The sequence below is a fragment of the Bubalus bubalis genome, chromosome 9, assembly GCF_019923935.1.
Source record: "Bubalus bubalis isolate 160015118507 breed Murrah chromosome 9, NDDB_SH_1, whole genome shotgun sequence".
In the NCBI taxonomy this organism is placed as follows: domain Eukaryota; kingdom Metazoa; phylum Chordata; class Mammalia; order Artiodactyla; family Bovidae; genus Bubalus; species Bubalus bubalis.
In genome coordinates, this window is record NC_059165.1 from 98,350,509 (window position 1) to 98,366,759 (window position 16,251).

General features: G+C 53.4%; 3 protein-coding genes across 4 annotated transcripts; 2 read left to right on the plus strand and 1 right to left on the minus strand.

Moving 5' to 3' along the window:
• Positions 1-413: 413 nt before the first annotated feature.
• On the minus strand, positions 414-3,539 carry PRDX2 (peroxiredoxin 2). The gene is made up of 6 exons (XM_006041572.4): positions 3,406-3,539; positions 2,771-2,885; positions 2,523-2,676; positions 1,821-1,943; positions 1,549-1,679; positions 414-744 (listed from the first exon to the last, which is right to left on the minus strand). Exons 1-6 carry the CDS (start codon positions 3,508-3,510, stop codon positions 659-661), a joined length of 714 nt encoding a protein of 237 aa, XP_006041634.4. The 5' UTR covers positions 3,511-3,539; the 3' UTR covers positions 414-658.
• Positions 3,509-7,227, plus strand: THSD8 (thrombospondin type 1 domain containing 8). 2 transcript variants are annotated; one of them, XR_006553536.2, is made up of 4 exons: positions 3,509-3,875; positions 5,057-5,262; positions 6,959-7,030; positions 7,155-7,227. XR_006553536.2 is itself a non-coding variant. In XM_044948191.2 (3 exons), exons 1-2 carry the CDS (start codon positions 3,509-3,511, stop codon positions 5,254-5,256), a joined length of 567 nt encoding a protein of 188 aa, XP_044804126.1. In that variant the 3' UTR covers positions 5,257-5,262; positions 6,330-6,559. The 2 variants fall into 2 exon arrangements, 1 of the variants encoding a protein (XP_044804126.1); XM_044948191.2 differs by lacking the exons at positions 6,959-7,030; positions 7,155-7,227 and adding an exon at positions 6,330-6,559.
• RNASEH2A (ribonuclease H2 subunit A) lies at positions 6,354-10,663 on the plus strand. The gene is made up of 8 exons (XM_006041571.4): positions 6,354-6,754; positions 6,959-7,030; positions 7,155-7,281; positions 7,393-7,480; positions 8,976-9,113; positions 9,225-9,312; positions 10,232-10,355; positions 10,451-10,663. The coding sequence occupies exons 1-8, from the start codon at positions 6,628-6,630 to the stop codon at positions 10,584-10,586; spliced, it is 900 nt and encodes a 299-aa protein (XP_006041633.1). The 5' UTR covers positions 6,354-6,627; the 3' UTR covers positions 10,587-10,663.
• Positions 10,664-16,251: the final 5,588 nt, after the last annotated feature.

Here is a 16,251-nt window from a genome sequence, read left to right on the forward strand (position 1 = left end):
CAGGAACCTGGTCCTAGTAACCATTAATAGAGTCCTGATCTTCACATACTTACCTTTTTTAACCTGCATTGTCTTCATTCCCACTGGTCTTTATATTCCCGTTTTGCTGTTGAAAAGACCCAGGTTAGACCACAGCTCCTAAGCAGCTTTTTAACTCAGGCTGGCTGCTGTTCAGGTGTGGCGCTGCTCTGCCTGGCCAGGTTTCAGGTAGTAAGGCAGCCTGGGACTTGCTCCCTGCAAGGGACAACAGCGCCAACCACCTCCCTCTTCAGGCCACGGAGAAAGCAGTATGAGGCAAGGCTGCCACCTTGTGGTGGAGATTGGTAACCAGACTGTCAGTTTCCCAGGCCATAGCCTGGAGAAGGCGGCTGCGGGCGGTACCATACCAGGACAAAGCACACAAAACACAAGACTTAGATCTGTCCCTAATACTTTATTAGTCACCTATAGGCCTGTTCCCAGTTATGTGGGCTCCAAGGAGGGGGTCACCATTCACCAGCTCGCAGCTGGGAGCTTGAGAAGGACTTGACCTAACCCTCTGTGGTCATGGACTGTGGAGTCTGAAGGAGCAGGTCTGGCATTTCCTGGGTCAGTACAGGACACACAGGTAGGGGCACAGAGGTGGGCCAAGAGCCCAGGCTTGCCACCATCTGCCAGCCTAGTTGTGTTTGGAGAAATATTCCTTGCTGTCGTCCACATTGGGCTTGATTGTGTCACTGCCTGGTGTCCAGCCGGCAGGGCAGACTGTGGAAAACAGGGATGCACAGGTGAGGCTAGAGTGCATATTCAAGGGAGAGTGGTAGTGAGGGGACAAAAAGAGGTGTGAGAGCATGAGTTGCAGAAGAAAAAGCCTAGAGCCAAGTGCTCCAGGCCTAAGACCATGCCACATGATGAAAGAAGCCCTCCACGCTCAGCTGCAGGATTGTCTGACATTTGGGGGGGGTGGGGGGGCTGTGTCTCAAGGTATGTGGGATCTTAGTTTTCCGACCAGGGATTGAACCTGTGTCCCTTGTAGTGGAAGTTTCAACCACTGGACTGCCAGTAAGTCCCTATTTTATTTTTTGGCCATGCCGTGTGGCTTATGAAATCTTAGTTCCCTGATCAGGGACTGAACTTGGGCCCTTAGCAGTAAAAGTTTGGAAACCACTGGACAGCCAGCGAATTCCCTGGCTGACATTTTAATTTCTTTCCGACTCCTTTAATCACATCTTTCTCTCTTAGCCCCCGTCCCAGTGGACTTCAAGGGCCAGTGGCCTTCACAGGAGAAGATAACTCTCATCCAATTAACATTCAAGCCTGCCTTGGTACAGGCCTTCTCAAATATCTTCTATGGAGTTCTATTACCTCCCCAGTTGTCTGCCCTTATATTGGGGTAGTATCTCCCCCACCGGACTAGAAATTTCTTGCAGACCTTGAGCTGAATCTTCTCTGGGGCCTCACATCCACTCCACACAAGCGATAGAGCAGGCCGTGAACATATGTGTGCATGACACAGGGGCTGCGTATGTACCCACGTGTGGACACACGTGACTGGGTGTGTCTGCTCACCTTCCCCATGCTCATCTGTGTACTGGAAAGCCTGGACCAGCCTCAGAGCCTCATCCACGGAGCGTCCCACAGGCAAGTCATTGATGGTGACCTGGCGAAGGACACCCTTGCCGTCGATGACAAAGAGGCCCCTGAGATATTGGAGTTCACAGTGAGGAGCTGGGACTCCCACTGTCAGGACCCGGGGAGGGAGCACAGACTCCCTGCTAACCGCAGGGTGAGAGTGGTCCCCTCACCCTGAGGATGGTGGCTTCCCGAGGTTCCCACAGTACCTGTAGGCGATCCCCTCATCTTCCTTCAGCACGCCATAATCACTGGACAACTTTCTGGTTACATCAGCCAGTAGGGGGATGTTCAGCGGGCCCAAGCCTCCCTCTTTCCGGGGAGTGTTGATCCTGGGGGTGGGGGAGAGAAGGTTGGGACCTCAGGATGGCTGGTGCAGCAGGGTCCTTACTCTGTGATAAGGGCCTGGGTGTGATAAGGGCTGGAGAATGGGGTGCTGGAGGTGAGAGATAAGCGGCCTGAAAGCAAGTCCCAGGGAGCCCCGCCCACCCCACCCTGAAGTGGGTGCAGAGGCTGCTTCCCACAGCTGGGAAGACTAAGCTAATACTCTAGCAAAGTGACTTCACGTGTGCAGCAGCAACGGGAGGCAGAGAACCTGCCCTGAAGTCCTCATCCTCCTCTTTCGAACTCTTAAACTGCAGTTTCCACCTGGCTCAAATAGTTCTTGGGAGGGAGACTGCATTGCCCTGAGATAAAACATTTATCAACTCCCTATGCCACAGAAACTACTTTTCAAAGGCTAATTACTGTCATCATCGTGAAGGACTTGGGACTCACTCTCTCCATTATTTTCTTGCTGGGAAAGGGATACGCAGAGGTTGCCCATTGACCAGGACAACACACAGCTGGGGCCCTAGAGAGGTGTAGGTTTAGCTGTACCCTCCCTCCTTGCTGGTGATCTCCATTCCTACCAAGCCAGGTGGGTGAACTGAGAGTCGACCGAGACGCCCAGCACCTCGCAGTTCAGCTTGTGGAACTCCGCAGCACGGTCGCTGAAAGCTACGATCTCCGTGGGGCACACAAAGGTAAAGTCCAGCGGGTAGAAAAAGAGGACCACGTACTTCCCTGGGGAAAGGGGTGGGAAGAGACGAGGAGTTGGGGCTCGGGCCCTCTAAGGCCTGTGCCCCGCCCCCACCGCGGCCCCCATCTAGGCCCTCACCTTTGTAGTCGGCAAGTTTCACCTCCTTGAAGGCGCCATCCACCACCGCGGTGGCCTGGAATTCCGGGGCGGGCTTTCCGACGTACGCCTTGCAGACGCAGGCCATGACTGAAAGCTGAGACCCCCCCCGGCCCCACCCACACCGGGTCAGTGCGCCCAGGACGACCCTTTGTCTTCACTTCCCAAGGTCACGCTGCATAAACGGCCGTATTACCGAGTCAGGGCGGCGGAGACACTTGCAGCCCTGCCCCGCACCCTCTCCGGGACCAGGTCGGCGCGGCCGGGAGACTTTTAGGAGATCCGCCCACCTGGACAGCCAGGGCGGCCGGGCTGCTGCCGCCCGGTCCCCAGTTAGCGTGTCGGCCGTAGCGCGATCGCGCAAGCCCACCCGCCCAGGAGACGTCAAGAGTTGGGGAGGGGGAGCATGGGATGCGGCAGCTACTGCAAGGTTCTGGCCTCGGTTTCCCGCCCCCCACCCCCACCCCCACCCCCACTCCCACCCCCACTCCCACAAAGACAAAGGCTGCCGCTACGGCGGGCGGAAAACAAAGGCGGCTGGCGCTGAGGTCTGGATTGGGCCTGAGCTGCTCCAAGGGGGCCCACCCCGCAGCCCGATGCACTCCCGGTATCCATACCTGCGTGGGTAAGGGCGGGACGCAGGGACTCTCGGATGCACGAACTTGATTTCGCAGGGCCAGGAGCCCAGGCCAGCGGCGCCTTTTATAGTCGGCCCGAACCATGACGCCTAGGGCGCGGGGAGGTGGGCGGACTTACGGAGCGGTCGGGTCCACTGCAAGAAGCGCAGGGGAGGGGAAGCGGAGCCGGCCGCGACCACGCGCCCGCGAGTGGCGGGGGGAGACGCGCAGTCTCCGGCCCAGACCACTGCACCCGACCGCGGGGGGTGATGCGCGGGGCCTCCTCTTTGGAGCGCGCCGGGGTCGGTTGGAGTCCGGCATGGCCCGGAGCCGGGCGGCACTGCTACTGCCGTCTCTGATGCTCCTGCTGCTGGTGACCCCTGCCCAGGTCTCCCCCGACTACCAGTACTTCGGCCAGCAGGGCGAAGGGGACACCTGGGAGCAGCTGCGGCTGCAGCATCAGGAGAAAGGTAACTGCAGGCCACGGAAATGACAGTGCAGAAAGGGGCCTCATTTGCCCCCACTTCACCATCTGGCTGCAGATAGACCCTCCTCCAGGGACTTCAAATTTCTGCCTTGCTGAGCCCTGGGGGTACCTCTTGGGCTGGTTACTTTGGCTTAGTTTTCTCATCTGTAAATTAAGATAATGTATTTAAGCAGTATACACGGGGAGAGGGGAGTGGACAGGCAATAAATACCAACGCAGACGTGTCCATAAATTCATGGATAAGTGCTGAGAAAGGCGGAGATAGAGAAGGCAGGGCGCATGTAAACTTCTAAAGTCAGAGAAGGCCTCCTGGCTGAAAATAGGTAACCAATGCAGCCGGAATAACAAGCAAAAAGCTCCAAATGCGAAGATTTAAGGGAGGAGCGCGCCAGTGAGTCGGAACAGCAAGTGCCAAGATGGAAAGACAAATGGAAAGAGGCCAGTGTTGTCTGGCAGAGGCTTGATGAGGGCATGAGGTGTCAGGACTTTCTGAGCCCCACACTTGAGCTAAGACTTGTCAACTAGGGCCGTAGGGAAGTCTGTAAAAGAACAGTTGTAAAGGGCGTCTGATAAATGTAGCTGCTTTAAAAGTGGTCAAGATAATTGTTTTTGTATTCCTTGCATAGCCAGGGGCTTTAAGTTCCTTCATTATGCTAATTATGTCCTTTAATTTACCACCTGGTAACACCGCTGGTCAGGTGACACTGGACTTGTTGGACCGGCTTGTGATCACACCCTTGTAGAGAGGAGTCACCTTCAGACGGTGGCTACCAAGTGTGTTGTACCACACCCCCAAATGGACAGGCAGGCACAGATGGGAAGTGTCATTTTGCAGGCCCTCTGGGCCACTCACCAGATGTGTGAGCTTGGAAAGGTGGATTGCTCTTCTTAGGTCTCAGTTTCCCCACCTGCGACTAATGGGAAGATTAGAGATCATCTGTGTCGGGATAGGTGGCAGAGAAACACAGCTGAGCATATATGCTGTTGTTCAGTCGTTCATTCGTGTCCGACTCCTTGCGAACCCATGGGCTGCAGTACGCCAGGCTTCCCTTTTCTTCACCATCTCCCGGAGTCTGGAACTGTTATTTGTTAGTATCTTTCTCCTCCGCCCCTCTTAGAATGGGGGGATATAGGTTCCCCCTCTACCTGGCCCTCCATCCCTAGAATTGGAAGACTCTGTCCTTGGCCCTTGGGGAAAGTGGCGCTGTTTCTGCGACCTGGGCAAGCAGGAGCGCAGCCGCGAGGTTGTGGGCACGTCGCCGGGCCCGGTGTTCATGGACCGCGAGAATCTGGTGCAGGTGCGACCCTGCCGGCAACGGGATTGTTCATCCTGCGAGCCGAACGACTGCGACTGGAGGCTCTGAGGCCGGGTGAGCAGCGGACGTGGAGGAGGCGCCCCCCTCACCCCCGCACTCCACCCCCTGCGGGCTGGCTTGTCCGGGGCCCTGAGTCCCCAGGGTGGGAGGGGAGAGAGGAAGGGCTGGACGTGGGGACTCGGGTACGAGGCGGGCATGGGGAAAAGGAACACTAAATCTGGGGCTTGAGCAGAGCGTGAGAAAGGAGAGCTGAGTTAGGAGATGTGAGCCCCGCTGATATCCGAGGAGAAAGGAAGATAGACGGTGGGGGTGGGGAGGGGAAAACGGAGATGGAGGAACAGAAACCCACAAGCTGAGGGCGTGAGCCCTGATGAAAGCAGAAAATAGAAAGAGATGCGTTCGTTGGAACAAATCTAGGAGGCGTGCTCCTCGCTAAGACGTGAGAAAAAGAGGGGAAAGAGCAGAGGAGGGGGCGGGGGCTTGAAGCCTGAGTTTGGCAGGGGGAGGGAGCCTGCGTGATGGACGAAGACTCTAAGCCGGATTCTGGAGAAGTCTGGGATCTCTGTTCAGGGGTAGAGGAGGCTTAGCCCGAAAGAGAGAATACCAACCGGGCGGGGGTAAGGGGGAGGCGCTTCCGGTGAGCTACGAGGGAGTTGGGGGTTCCAAGTCCGAAGGTTTGAGTCCAGTGGGAGCCAGAATACCTAGTATAGGGGGCTTAGACTGTGGGGCGCTGCAGGTACCTCGAACACAGGAGGGCCTGAAACCAGATGGAGGCCGGGAACTCAGTGATGCGGACACTGAATTCTCGGAGTCTAGTGGTATTTGACCTTCTAGGCTTTGACGGGTCTTCCCAGGTGGCTCAGAAGGTAAAGAATCCTCCCGCAATGCGGGAGACCTGGGTTCGATCCCTGGGTTCGATCCCTGGGTTGGGAAGATCCCCTGGAGGAGGGCGTGGCAACCCACTCCAGTATTCTTGCCTGGAGAATCCCATGGACAGAAGAGCCTACAATCCAAGGGGTCGCAAAGAGTCGGATACGACTGAGCGACTAAGTACAGCACAAGCTTTGATGAGGTCGAGTCCTTCAAGGCTCCCCCTCAATTTCCCCTTGTCTGCCCACTAGCCGCGGCGGGAGGAGCTCCAGAGACACGGGGGCGGAGCTTGGAAAGTGACACCGCCCACTCGGTTCCCCAAACGCGGAGCTCGCTTGTCAGCCTCGGAAACTACAATTCCCAGGAAGCCGCACGGCAGCGGCGTCGGCAAAGGCTGCGCAAACGTCAACGGCGGCTGGCGCGTTGGGGGCGTGTCCTGCGTGCCGATAGGTCGAGAGCTGGCACTGTTGTGGAGCCCGCGGAAAACGCGCGGGGAGACCTTTCCTTGCAGACTTCGCTACTACGGCTGGTGGCGGCGGCCGAGGCGGCATGGATCTCAGCGAGCTGGAAAGAGACAATACGGGCCGCTGTCGCCTGAGTTCGCCTGTGCCTCCTGTGTGCCTCAAAGAGCCCTGCGTCCTGGGCGTCGATGAAGCGGGCCGGGGCCCGGTGCTGGGTGCGCCCCCAGGGCCGGGTGGGGGAAGGGCATGATATGGGGGATGCAAGTTGCAGTGGAACCGGAGCTGGGGTTGCACCAGACTCGAGGAGGGGGGTGATAGTGGTGATGGCGATGGCATTGGTGATGGCACCGAAAAAAAAGCGGTGATGATGGAATAGAGGTGGCGGCTTTCAAGGGCTCACTGGACTCCCTCTTCCCCAGGCCCCATGGTCTATGCTATCTGCTATTGTCCCCTGTCCCGCCTGGAGGATCTGGAGGCCCTGAAAGTGGCAGGTGAGCAGTGGGGTGCGTCTAGGGAGGGGTTCCTGGGCATTGGCACGGGTGGGTGCAGACTGGAGGGGGAAAGCAGGAACTGGGGGAACCAGCCCCTCCCCTTATCTCCCAACCCTCCTCCCAGACTCAAAGACCCTGTCGGAGAGCGAGCGGGACAGGCTTTTTGCGAAAATGAAGGAGGACGGGGACTTTGTGGGCTGGGCACTGGACGTGCTGTCTCCAAACCTCATCTCTACCAGCATGCTTGGGCGGTGAGGGGTCCCGGAGGGTGGGGGAGGGGGTCGGGAGGAGGGGCAACCAGAGTGGGTTGGAAGGGCTGAGTGGCTGGAACGAAGTTGACTGGGTTCTGTCCACCACCACAGGGTGAAATACAACCTGAACGCCCTCTCTCATGATACAGCCACTGGGCTAGTGCAGTTTGCGTTGGACCAGGGTGTGAACGTGGCGCAGGTGAGCTAACTGTTGGATTGCCCCCGTTTGATCATCTCAGGATAAAATAGGAGTGTAGAAGTGCAGTGGATGACTCTGCATCAGACATACCTAGAATATCTCAGAAACGTGTGTTACTGCTGCTGATGTTCTACTGTTTTTATTTTATTGTATTGTCTTTTTTTTTTTGGCCACACTGCATGGCATGTAGGATTTTAGTTCCCCCACCAGGGATTGAACCCACACCCACCCCTGCATTGGAAGCATGGAGTCTTAACCACTGGACTACCAGGGAAGTTCCCCCAACTGTTTCTTCTACCCCAAATGTGTGCTCCACTGAGGACCATTGTGGAGCCCCCAGCCTCACCCCCATCTAATCTCTGTCTCTATCCTAACAGTTCAATGTCTAGAACGAAACCCACATGTTTGCCTCCATCCTCCCCCAGCCCCCTCCCCTACTGCATGCTCCCCACATAGCAGACAGTCGTTTATATTTTTGGAATGTAAATCTTGGCATTTAATTTTCTGAGCACCGTGGGAATTAAGAAAACTCGCAGGCAAGTGAAGAAATGAGATTAAATCACCAGAGAGAAATAGAAGTTGGCATTGCAGCCAGTGCTTTGAGGCAAAGAACAGACTGTTTTGAGAGAATCAGAAGGGCAAGTACACTTGAGATAGGGAATGTAACAAGAGAGGCCTTGCTGAGGAGGTGGCTCAGGTCCAGGGCTCTGTGCAGTGCCTTGGAGACAAACAAGGACCTTTGCCTATGCAAAGAATGTGGAGCTGCCTATGCAGTGCTGAAACAGACAGACAAGGACCCTACCCTCAGGGGTTCATGATCAAGTCAGGGGAGACAGATGGGCAACTGGTAAGCAAATAATAAAGGTGGTTTTGAGAATAATAACAGCTATGGAGATCCTTTGTCCTGTTTCTTTTCTGACCCCATTTCTGTTCCAGCCATGTATTCTCTACTGCTGTCCAGAGTACTTGGCATGGTCCGGCCTCAGGACCTTTGCACTGGCTGTTCCCTCTGCCTAGAACACTCTTTCTCAGATCTCCCCATGGCTCATTCCCTCATTTCCTTCAGACCTTTATTCAGATGTCACCACCTCAGAGTGACTTTTCCTAAAATACCCCCAAACTGTTGAAAATTATAACCTCTTCTCAATCTCCCCTATCTTTTATTATTTATCTTCTTTCCTGTTTGTGGTCCTCCAGAGTGTCTACTCTGGCATGTTCGCTGCTGTGTCTCCAACACCTAGAGCAGCCCGTGGCATGCAGGAGGTGCTGAGTAAACGTAGAATGGATATAGTGTGATCAGGGAAAGCCTCTTCGGGAGGTGATGTTTGAGCTGAGACCCCTGAGAGAAGGATGCAGCCTGGGCCTGGTCATGAGCTGAGAGAAGAATATTTCAGGCAGTAGGAGCAGCAAATGCCAGGACCATGAAGCTGGGCCATTGGCACGGTTGTTTTTTCCGGGTGTTTGTTGACTGAGTACATTTCTCTCACCACGGCAGGTGTTTGTGGACACCGTGGGGCTCCCAGAGACATACCAGGAACGATTGCAGCAGCGTTTCCCTGGCATTGAGGTGACAGTCAAGGCCAAGGCAGATGCTCTCTACCCTGTGGTCAGTGCTGCCAGTATCTGTGCCAAGGTTAGGCCCCCACTGGCCATGGCCAGCTCTCATCATCCCCCTGGGCAAGGAGGCAGGCGTGGCTGCTTCACGGTGCCTGTGGGAGATCCCAAGTGCCTGTTTTGCCCACAGGTGGCCCGAGACCAGGCTGTGAAGAACTGGAAGTTTGTGGAGAAACTGCAGGACCTGGACACTGATTATGGCTCGGGCTACCCTAATGGTGAGCAGATGGCAGCCACAGTAAACTAACAAGGCGGGCTTGGCGTGCTTCTGAGGTTTTCTAAGTTGTTCCTCTCAGCCTGCTCTGCAGCAGAAGAGGCTGAGGTAGCGCTGTATTCCAGCTGGCAGGCCCCTCTTCCCTTCTCCCTCCCTCCCTCCCTCCCTGCTGTCTCTCTGGAGCGCGCCAGTGAAGCACAGAGGCTCATGGTGGACCTAAGGGGTGGAGTGAGGGGTACCAGCTCCTGTCCAATGATCCCAGCTTGAATTCATTGTTTCTCTTCATTAGGAGGCTCAGTCTCCCTGTTTGTAAGGTGGAAATGACTGTGCCCTTCCCCAGTAAACTCTGCTGAAGACACATAAGGGCAGAGGCGATGATTCAGTGGCTGGGTACCAGGAATCCTTTGGCAGTTGGGTGGGGCAACCTAGCAAGTCTGGGATTGGACTTAGGTGAGGCCAAAGGGAGGAAAACCAAGTCTAGGCCAAACACAGTTTGGGTGGTGTTCATTGCTTACTGGGCACCTCATATGTGCCTTGCAGAGCCAAGCCCTGGGGATTTAGCCATGAGCAAGACAAGCAGGGACCTCCCTGAGCCCACTGAGTTGGTGGTTGCATGGGAAAAATGGGTGTTAACCTAATGGTCCACAAATGCTGGTTCAGTGCCTGTTGTCTTTGGGGAGGTAAGCGAGATGACCCAGAGGCAGTCTCCCTGAACTTCACCTTGAGCACCTATTCTCAGGCAGAGGGTCAGTGGGAACAGCCTGTGCAAGGGTCCCTAGACAGGAAGATGTCTCAGACAGTGATGGGTTCCTCGGGTACTCAGGAAGAGGCCTGAGATGAGGTGGTGGGCCCTCAGATGCCAAGCTGAGAAGCTGGGACATCACGGCAGGGCTCTCCCACTGTCCACCCTACCCTGCCCCCAGATCCCAAGACGAAAGCCTGGTTGAGGAACCATGTGGACCCTGTGTTCGGCTTCCCCCAGTTTGTCCGCTTCAGCTGGCGCACAGCCCAGAGCATCCTGGAGAGTGAGGCGGAAGACGTGAAGTGGTAGGTGTCTGGAAGCGAGGGTAAGAGGCCAGGGCTCCGCCCTGCCTGGGAGGACCAATCCCCCAGAAGTTGGAGTCACCACCTCTCTCCCACAGGGAGGACTCGGAGACTGGGCATCCGGAGGGACCTGGGAAGATCAAGTCCTACTTCAGTGAAAGCCCCCAAACCTGCCCCCGCCTCCCCCATCGGTACTTCCAGGAGCGGGGCCTGGAGTCAGCCACTGTCCTCTAGGATCCAGCCTGGACCCCGTTTACCTGCTCCCCAACACCCATCCCCCCTCAGTTCGTGATTAAAATTCTTGAAGGAAAGCTAAGTGTGGGGATTCTACTTTGGGATAGAAGTATGTTCTGTGTGCATCTGGACCCAGTCACTAACTTCTGGAACCTAAACAGGATGGGTATTGGTTGACTTAATTTGATTTTTTAAATGCCTAGTAGATTTGTTTGATGCAGAATTAGGAACCAGTATGCTGAGAAGCTAAGGGCTTCACAGGTGGCACTAGTGGTAGAGAACCCACCGGCCAACGAAGACGACATAAGAGACATGGATTGATTCCTGGGTTGGGAAGATCCCCTGGAAGAGGGTATGGCAACCCATTCCAGCGTTCTTGCCTGGAGAATCCCGTAGACAGAGGAGCCTGGTGGGCTAAAGTCTATAAGGTCACAAGGAGTTGGACACACCTGAAGTGACTGAGGGTCCCACCACATACCACACTGAGAAGCTCCCCTTCCATACTACCCCCCAGCACTCTGGTCGACTTAATGGGGTGTCTCAGTCCTTTGTGGCCTGTTGTAACAAAATACCACAGGCTGGGCGCTCTATAAACAATAGCTACTTATATTTAACAGTTCTGGAGGCTGGAAGTCCAAGATGAGGGTACCAAGCCAGTTGGCTTTGGGGAAGGCCCTCATCCAGATCACAGACTGCCATCTCCCTGGGTTCTTCACGTGAAGGGGTGAGGAATCTCTGTGGGGTCCCTTTTATGAGGGCACTAATCCCACCCATGAGAGAGCTCCGCCCATGTGACCTTGTCCCCTCCCAAGGTGTAAGGTGTCCTCCTTACACCTAAGACCATCTTTGGGGGTTAGGATTTCAGCCTGAGTTTTTTGGAGGCTGTACAAACATTCGGACCATAGTAGGTGCCTCTTAGGCCCTTCTGGAGATATCCTGGCATGTTACAGGTATATACACAGATACATTGTAACTGAGGTTCTGTTTTTTAAACAAATGAAAACAAAGTATACCTTAGATAGTCTGCATAGCTGTTTTTAAAATAAATTGTCTATTATTTATGTTTTGGCTGCTGCCGTCTTCCTTACTATGCTTTTCTCTAGTTGGGGCAATCAGAGGGTGCTCTCTAGTTGCGGTGCTTGGGCTTCTCACTGCAGTGACTTCTTTCGCTGTGGAGCGCGGACTCTAGGACACGTGGACTTCGGTAGTTGCAGCTCTCGGGCCCAGTTGCCCTGTGGCATGTGGAATCTTCACACACCAGGGATCGACCAGTGTCCCCCACATTGGCAGCTGAATCCTTAACCAGTGGACGACCAGGGAAGTTCAGGCAAAGCTCTTTTTACCACATATATCTTAGGATAGTTCGAATACGTGTCCCGGCTTTCTGTTAAACTTGTACAGCAGGGAATGACAGGTTTGCCATCATCTTCTCACACTGTTGTGTCTGTAAGAACAAATTTCCGGGGGTAGGTTTCCTGGGTTAAAGGGACTATCTAATTTGAAGAGATATATCCAGAGTCCCTCTGTGAAGGCTTGTGCTCAGTGGCACTCCCACAATGTAAGTGAGCATTAGTTTCCCTCGCAGCCGCGCCAGCACCAGGACAAGTTTATCTCACTCCATGAGAAATTTGGAAGTCAGGAGCTCAACATTAAATCCTATCTTTGTTTTTTCTGGTTTTTTTTTTTTTTTAAATATTGTTGCATCAGGTCCTAGTTGTGACACGTGGGGTCCTTCATTGAGGCCCATAGGCTTCTCCCACTGTGGCACAAGGGCTCAGTACCTGCAGTGTGCAGGCCTAGAGTGCAGTATGTGGGATCCTAGTTCCTGACCAGGAATCGAACCCATGTGCCTTGCATTTGAAGGCAGATTTCTGACCAGTCGACCACCAGGGAAGTTGCAAAGATATTGTTCTTTTAGTCCATCTTCTATTTTGCCAATGTAGGCGGGTTTTGCCTCCCATGATCCCAGGATGGCTGCCACAGCTCAAGATACCACATCCCAACCTTCAAAGGCCTCATCTACAAGCAGCCACCTTTTCTCTTCCTGGCTGAAAGTAGGGCACGTCTGTGCCTGAAGCAATCTGTTGCAAGGGGAATGGAATATCTGGGGTAAAGGATTAAATACTGATACCTTATCTGCCCCTTCCCCCAACTCTTGATCCCCAGACACACACCTTGACTCGAACAGTAGGATTTTATTTCATCCGCTTTTTTCTTTTTTAATTTCACCTTTTTGGGTTTGTTTGGTTTTTTTTTAGCTGCATGGCTTGTGGGATCTCTGTCCCCTGACCAGCAATTGAACCCAAGCCACAGCAGTGCAGGCACCGACTCCCAACCACTAGACCACCAGGGAACTCCTGAACAGTGAGATTTTAGCAGAAAAGGAGAGAATATTTGGCTGTGCCAATTCTGTGTTGCGGCGTGTGGGATCTTTTTTGGGAGGGCTGTGCTGGATCTGACAGCACATGGGCTTCTCTAGCTGTGCATGGGCTTAGTTACCCCATGGCCTGTGGAATCTTAGTTCCCCCTGGTCGGGGAACTGAGACCCCACAAGCCATGACCAGGCATCGAACTCACATTCCCTGCATTGGAAGGTGGATTCTTAACCACTAGACCTCCAGGGAAGTCCCAGCATGTGGGATCTTGAGTCCCAGCATGAGAACTCTTGATTGTGACATGTGGGATCTAGTTCCCTGACCAGGGGTCATACCCGGACCTCCTGCATTGGGAGTGTGGAGTCTTAGCCAGTGGACCACCAGCAAAATCCCGGCTCTTCACTTTTTAGTAAGTGCTCTAATGGCAAAAAAAAAAAAAAAAAAAAAAAATCAGGGCATTGTGGGAGTATTATTTATGGAGTGTGTATTATTAGTCAGCCAAGGCTGCCATAGGAAAGTATCTTACACTGGGACACTTAACCAACAGAAATTAATTTTCTCACAGTTCTGGAGGCAGAATCCAGGATGAAAGTATCGGCAGGGTTGATTTCTTCTAAGATCTCTCTCCTTGAGTTGTAGATGGCCATCTTCTTCCCTGTCATCCCCTCCCTCTGTATGTGTCCTAATCTCTACTTATAAGGACTCCAGTCATATGAAATTAGGGCCCACTCATAGGACTTCAGTTTACCTTAACTGTCTCTCTCTTTTTTTTTTAATTTATTTGTTGGTTTATTTTATTTTTGGCTGCACTGTGTCTGCCGCTGCACAGGAGAGCTAGTGTGCAGGATTTCTTGGTGCAGAGCGTGGGCTCTGGGACATGCGAGCTTCAGCAGTTGTGGCTCGAGGGTGCTGGAGCATTGGCTCAGTAGTTATGTTGCAGGGGCTTAGTTGCCTCATGGTGTGTGGGATCTTCCCAAAGCAGGGATTGAACCTGTGTCCCCTGCACTGGCAGGTGGACTCTTAACCACTGGACCACCTTAACCACTGGACCCTTCCACTGGCAGGGAAGCCCCTTAACTGCCTCTTTTAAGGTTTATCTATAAACATATTTACATTCTGAGGTACCAAGTCTTAGGGCTTAAGCATGACTTTAGGGGGTAGCTGGGTGTAATTCAGCTCTTCAGAGAACACCCCTGCACGCTGTGAGTCCTGTGCTGGACATGGGGAAACCAGGGCTGACCAGTCACGGTCACAAGCCTCCACTGAGGATCTGAGAGCTCCCGGAGTGCACATGGGGAGGCCAGCTCCTGCCTAGAGCCTGAAGACCCGACTGGCTGAGATCTGAAGTGTGAGAGGGATGAAACAGATAACAGAAGGGTAAAAGTGGTTCTGGGCTTCTCTGGTGGCACAGGTGGTAAAGAATCCACCCTCAATGCAGGAGACCTGGGTTCGATCCCTGGATTGGGAAGATCCCCTGGAGAAGGGAGTGGCAACCCACTCCAGTATTCTTGCCTGGAGAATCCCAAGAACAGAGGAGCCTGGTGGGCTACAGTCCACGGGGTCACAAAGAGTCGGACCCGACTGAGCGACTAAGCACACATGTGTGCAAAGGTTGTTCAGGGCAGTGGGAATGGCAAGCGCAGAGACCTGAGATGAGAGGACAAGAAGGCCCCAGAGTAGAGGTGATGAGGCCAGACCTTGGGAAGAGCCGTGACCACCCTGTTTTTCTGCCTAAAGACATCTTTCTATTTACTCCTTTGCCTGTGGCTATCACTATTGTTGCAAAATATAAAACCTGATTCCATTTGTGTGTGTGTGTGTGTTTTTAATTCACCTGCGAGGCTTGTGGGATTTTAGTTCCCTGACCAAGGATCAAACCCACACCCTCTGCAGTGAAAGCACAGGATCTTAACCACTGGACCACCAGGGAAGTCCCAACCTGATTCCATTTGTAATTCTGTCCTTTTCTATGCCATAAATGTTGAGTATCTCAGACTTGCCTCCTTCCCTTTCAGAATTATTAGAAGTACAGTTCATCTTGAAATCATTGGACCTCTGATGGCTTCCTTGATAGCTCAATCGGTAAAGAATCCACCTGCAATGCAGGAGCCCACGGTTCAATTCCTAGATCGGGAAGATCCCCTGGAGAAGGGATAGGCTACCCACTCCAGTATTCTTGGACTTCTCTTGTGGCTCAGCTGGTGAAGAATCCACCTGCAATGAGGGAGACCTGGGTTCGATCCCTGGGTTGGGAAGATCCCCTGGAGAAGGGAATGACTACCCAACTTCAGTATTCTGGCCTGGAGAATTCCATGGACTCACAAAGACTTCCCTGGTGGCTCAGATGGTAAAGCGTCTGTCTATAATGTGGGAGACCTGGGTTCGATCCCTGGGTTGGGAAGATCCACTGGAGAAGGAAATGGCAATCCATTACAATACTATTGCCTGGAAAATCCCATGGACAGAGGAGCCTGGTAGGCTACAGTCCATGGGGTCACAAAAAGTCGGACACGACTGAGCGACTTCACTTAAGAAGGAGAAACTGTTACCCTTTTTCCTCCCAGCTGGTGACGAGCAGAAACTAGGGGTTACTGTCAAGCTGTAACTCACAAATATTTCTTCTAACAAAAGTGCAGTAGGACTTACCTGGTGATCCAGGGGATAAGACTCCACGCTACCAATGCAGGGAGCTTGGGTTTGATCCCTGGTCACGGGAACTAAGATCCCACATGCCGCAACTAAGACCCGTGCATCACAACTGAAGTCCGTGAGCTCTAGAGCCCATGCACCATAATTTGAGAAGCTTGTGTCCCACGAGGAAGGCCAGCAGCATCAAGTTCACCGGGCAGTTATAAATGTGGAGTCCAGCTGTTTGGAACTGAGGCAACCTTCCTAAGACCGTGATAGAGAACCAGGAGAATCACAAAGAAGATGGAATTGGGTGGAAAATAAAGAATAAATGTGTGAGTGGAGAAAAAAAAAAGAAATGTGGCGTTCAGGTTCCCACATCAGACCTGCCTAAGATCCCCAAGGTTTTATTTAAACTGAAGTTGACAACAACATTTAGTTCTTGAAAGTTTCAGATGGTCGTTCCCACACTCCTTAGTACAGCCTTGTGGGTTTTTCCTCTGATTCCCTCTCATTCATCCCCTTCTGCCCACTTTTCAGTTCCTGTCCCAAGGTCCTCCAATCTCACCCTCCCCCTGGCTTGCTTGCTGGTGGCCTGCAAGAGTGTCAGTTGGATGGATCATCCTCCCCACACACACACCCCCACTTAAACCTTCTGTGAC

Coding starts and splice junctions, on each gene's coding strand:
- RNASEH2A (XM_006041571.4), top strand. CDS start 6,628: ATGGATCTCAGCGAGCTGGAAAGAGACAATACGGGCCGCTGTCGCCTG. Junction 6,755..6,958: donor GGGCCGGGGCCCGGTGCTGG/GTGCGCCCCCAG, acceptor CCTCTTCCCCAG/GCCCCATGGTCTATGCTATC. Junction 7,481..8,975: donor AGGGTGTGAACGTGGCGCAG/GTGAGCTAACTG, acceptor TCACCACGGCAG/GTGTTTGTGGACACCGTGGG.
- PRDX2 (XM_006041572.4), bottom strand. CDS start 3,510: ATGGTTCGGGCCGACTATAAAAGGCGCCGCTGGCCTGGGCTCCTGGCC. Junction 2,677..2,770: donor GAAACTTGCCGACTACAAAG/GTGAGGGCCTAG, acceptor CCCTTTCCCCAG/GGAAGTACGTGGTCCTCTTT. Junction 1,944..2,522: donor CAGTTCACCCACCTGGCTTG/GTAGGAATGGAG, acceptor CCCCACCCCCAG/GATCAACACTCCCCGGAAAG.
- THSD8 (XM_044948191.2), top strand. CDS start 3,509: ATGACGCCTAGGGCGCGGGGAGGTGGGCGGACTTACGGAGCGGTCGGG. Junction 3,876..5,056: donor GCTGCAGCATCAGGAGAAAG/GTAACTGCAGGC, acceptor CTCCATCCCTAG/AATTGGAAGACTCTGTCCTT.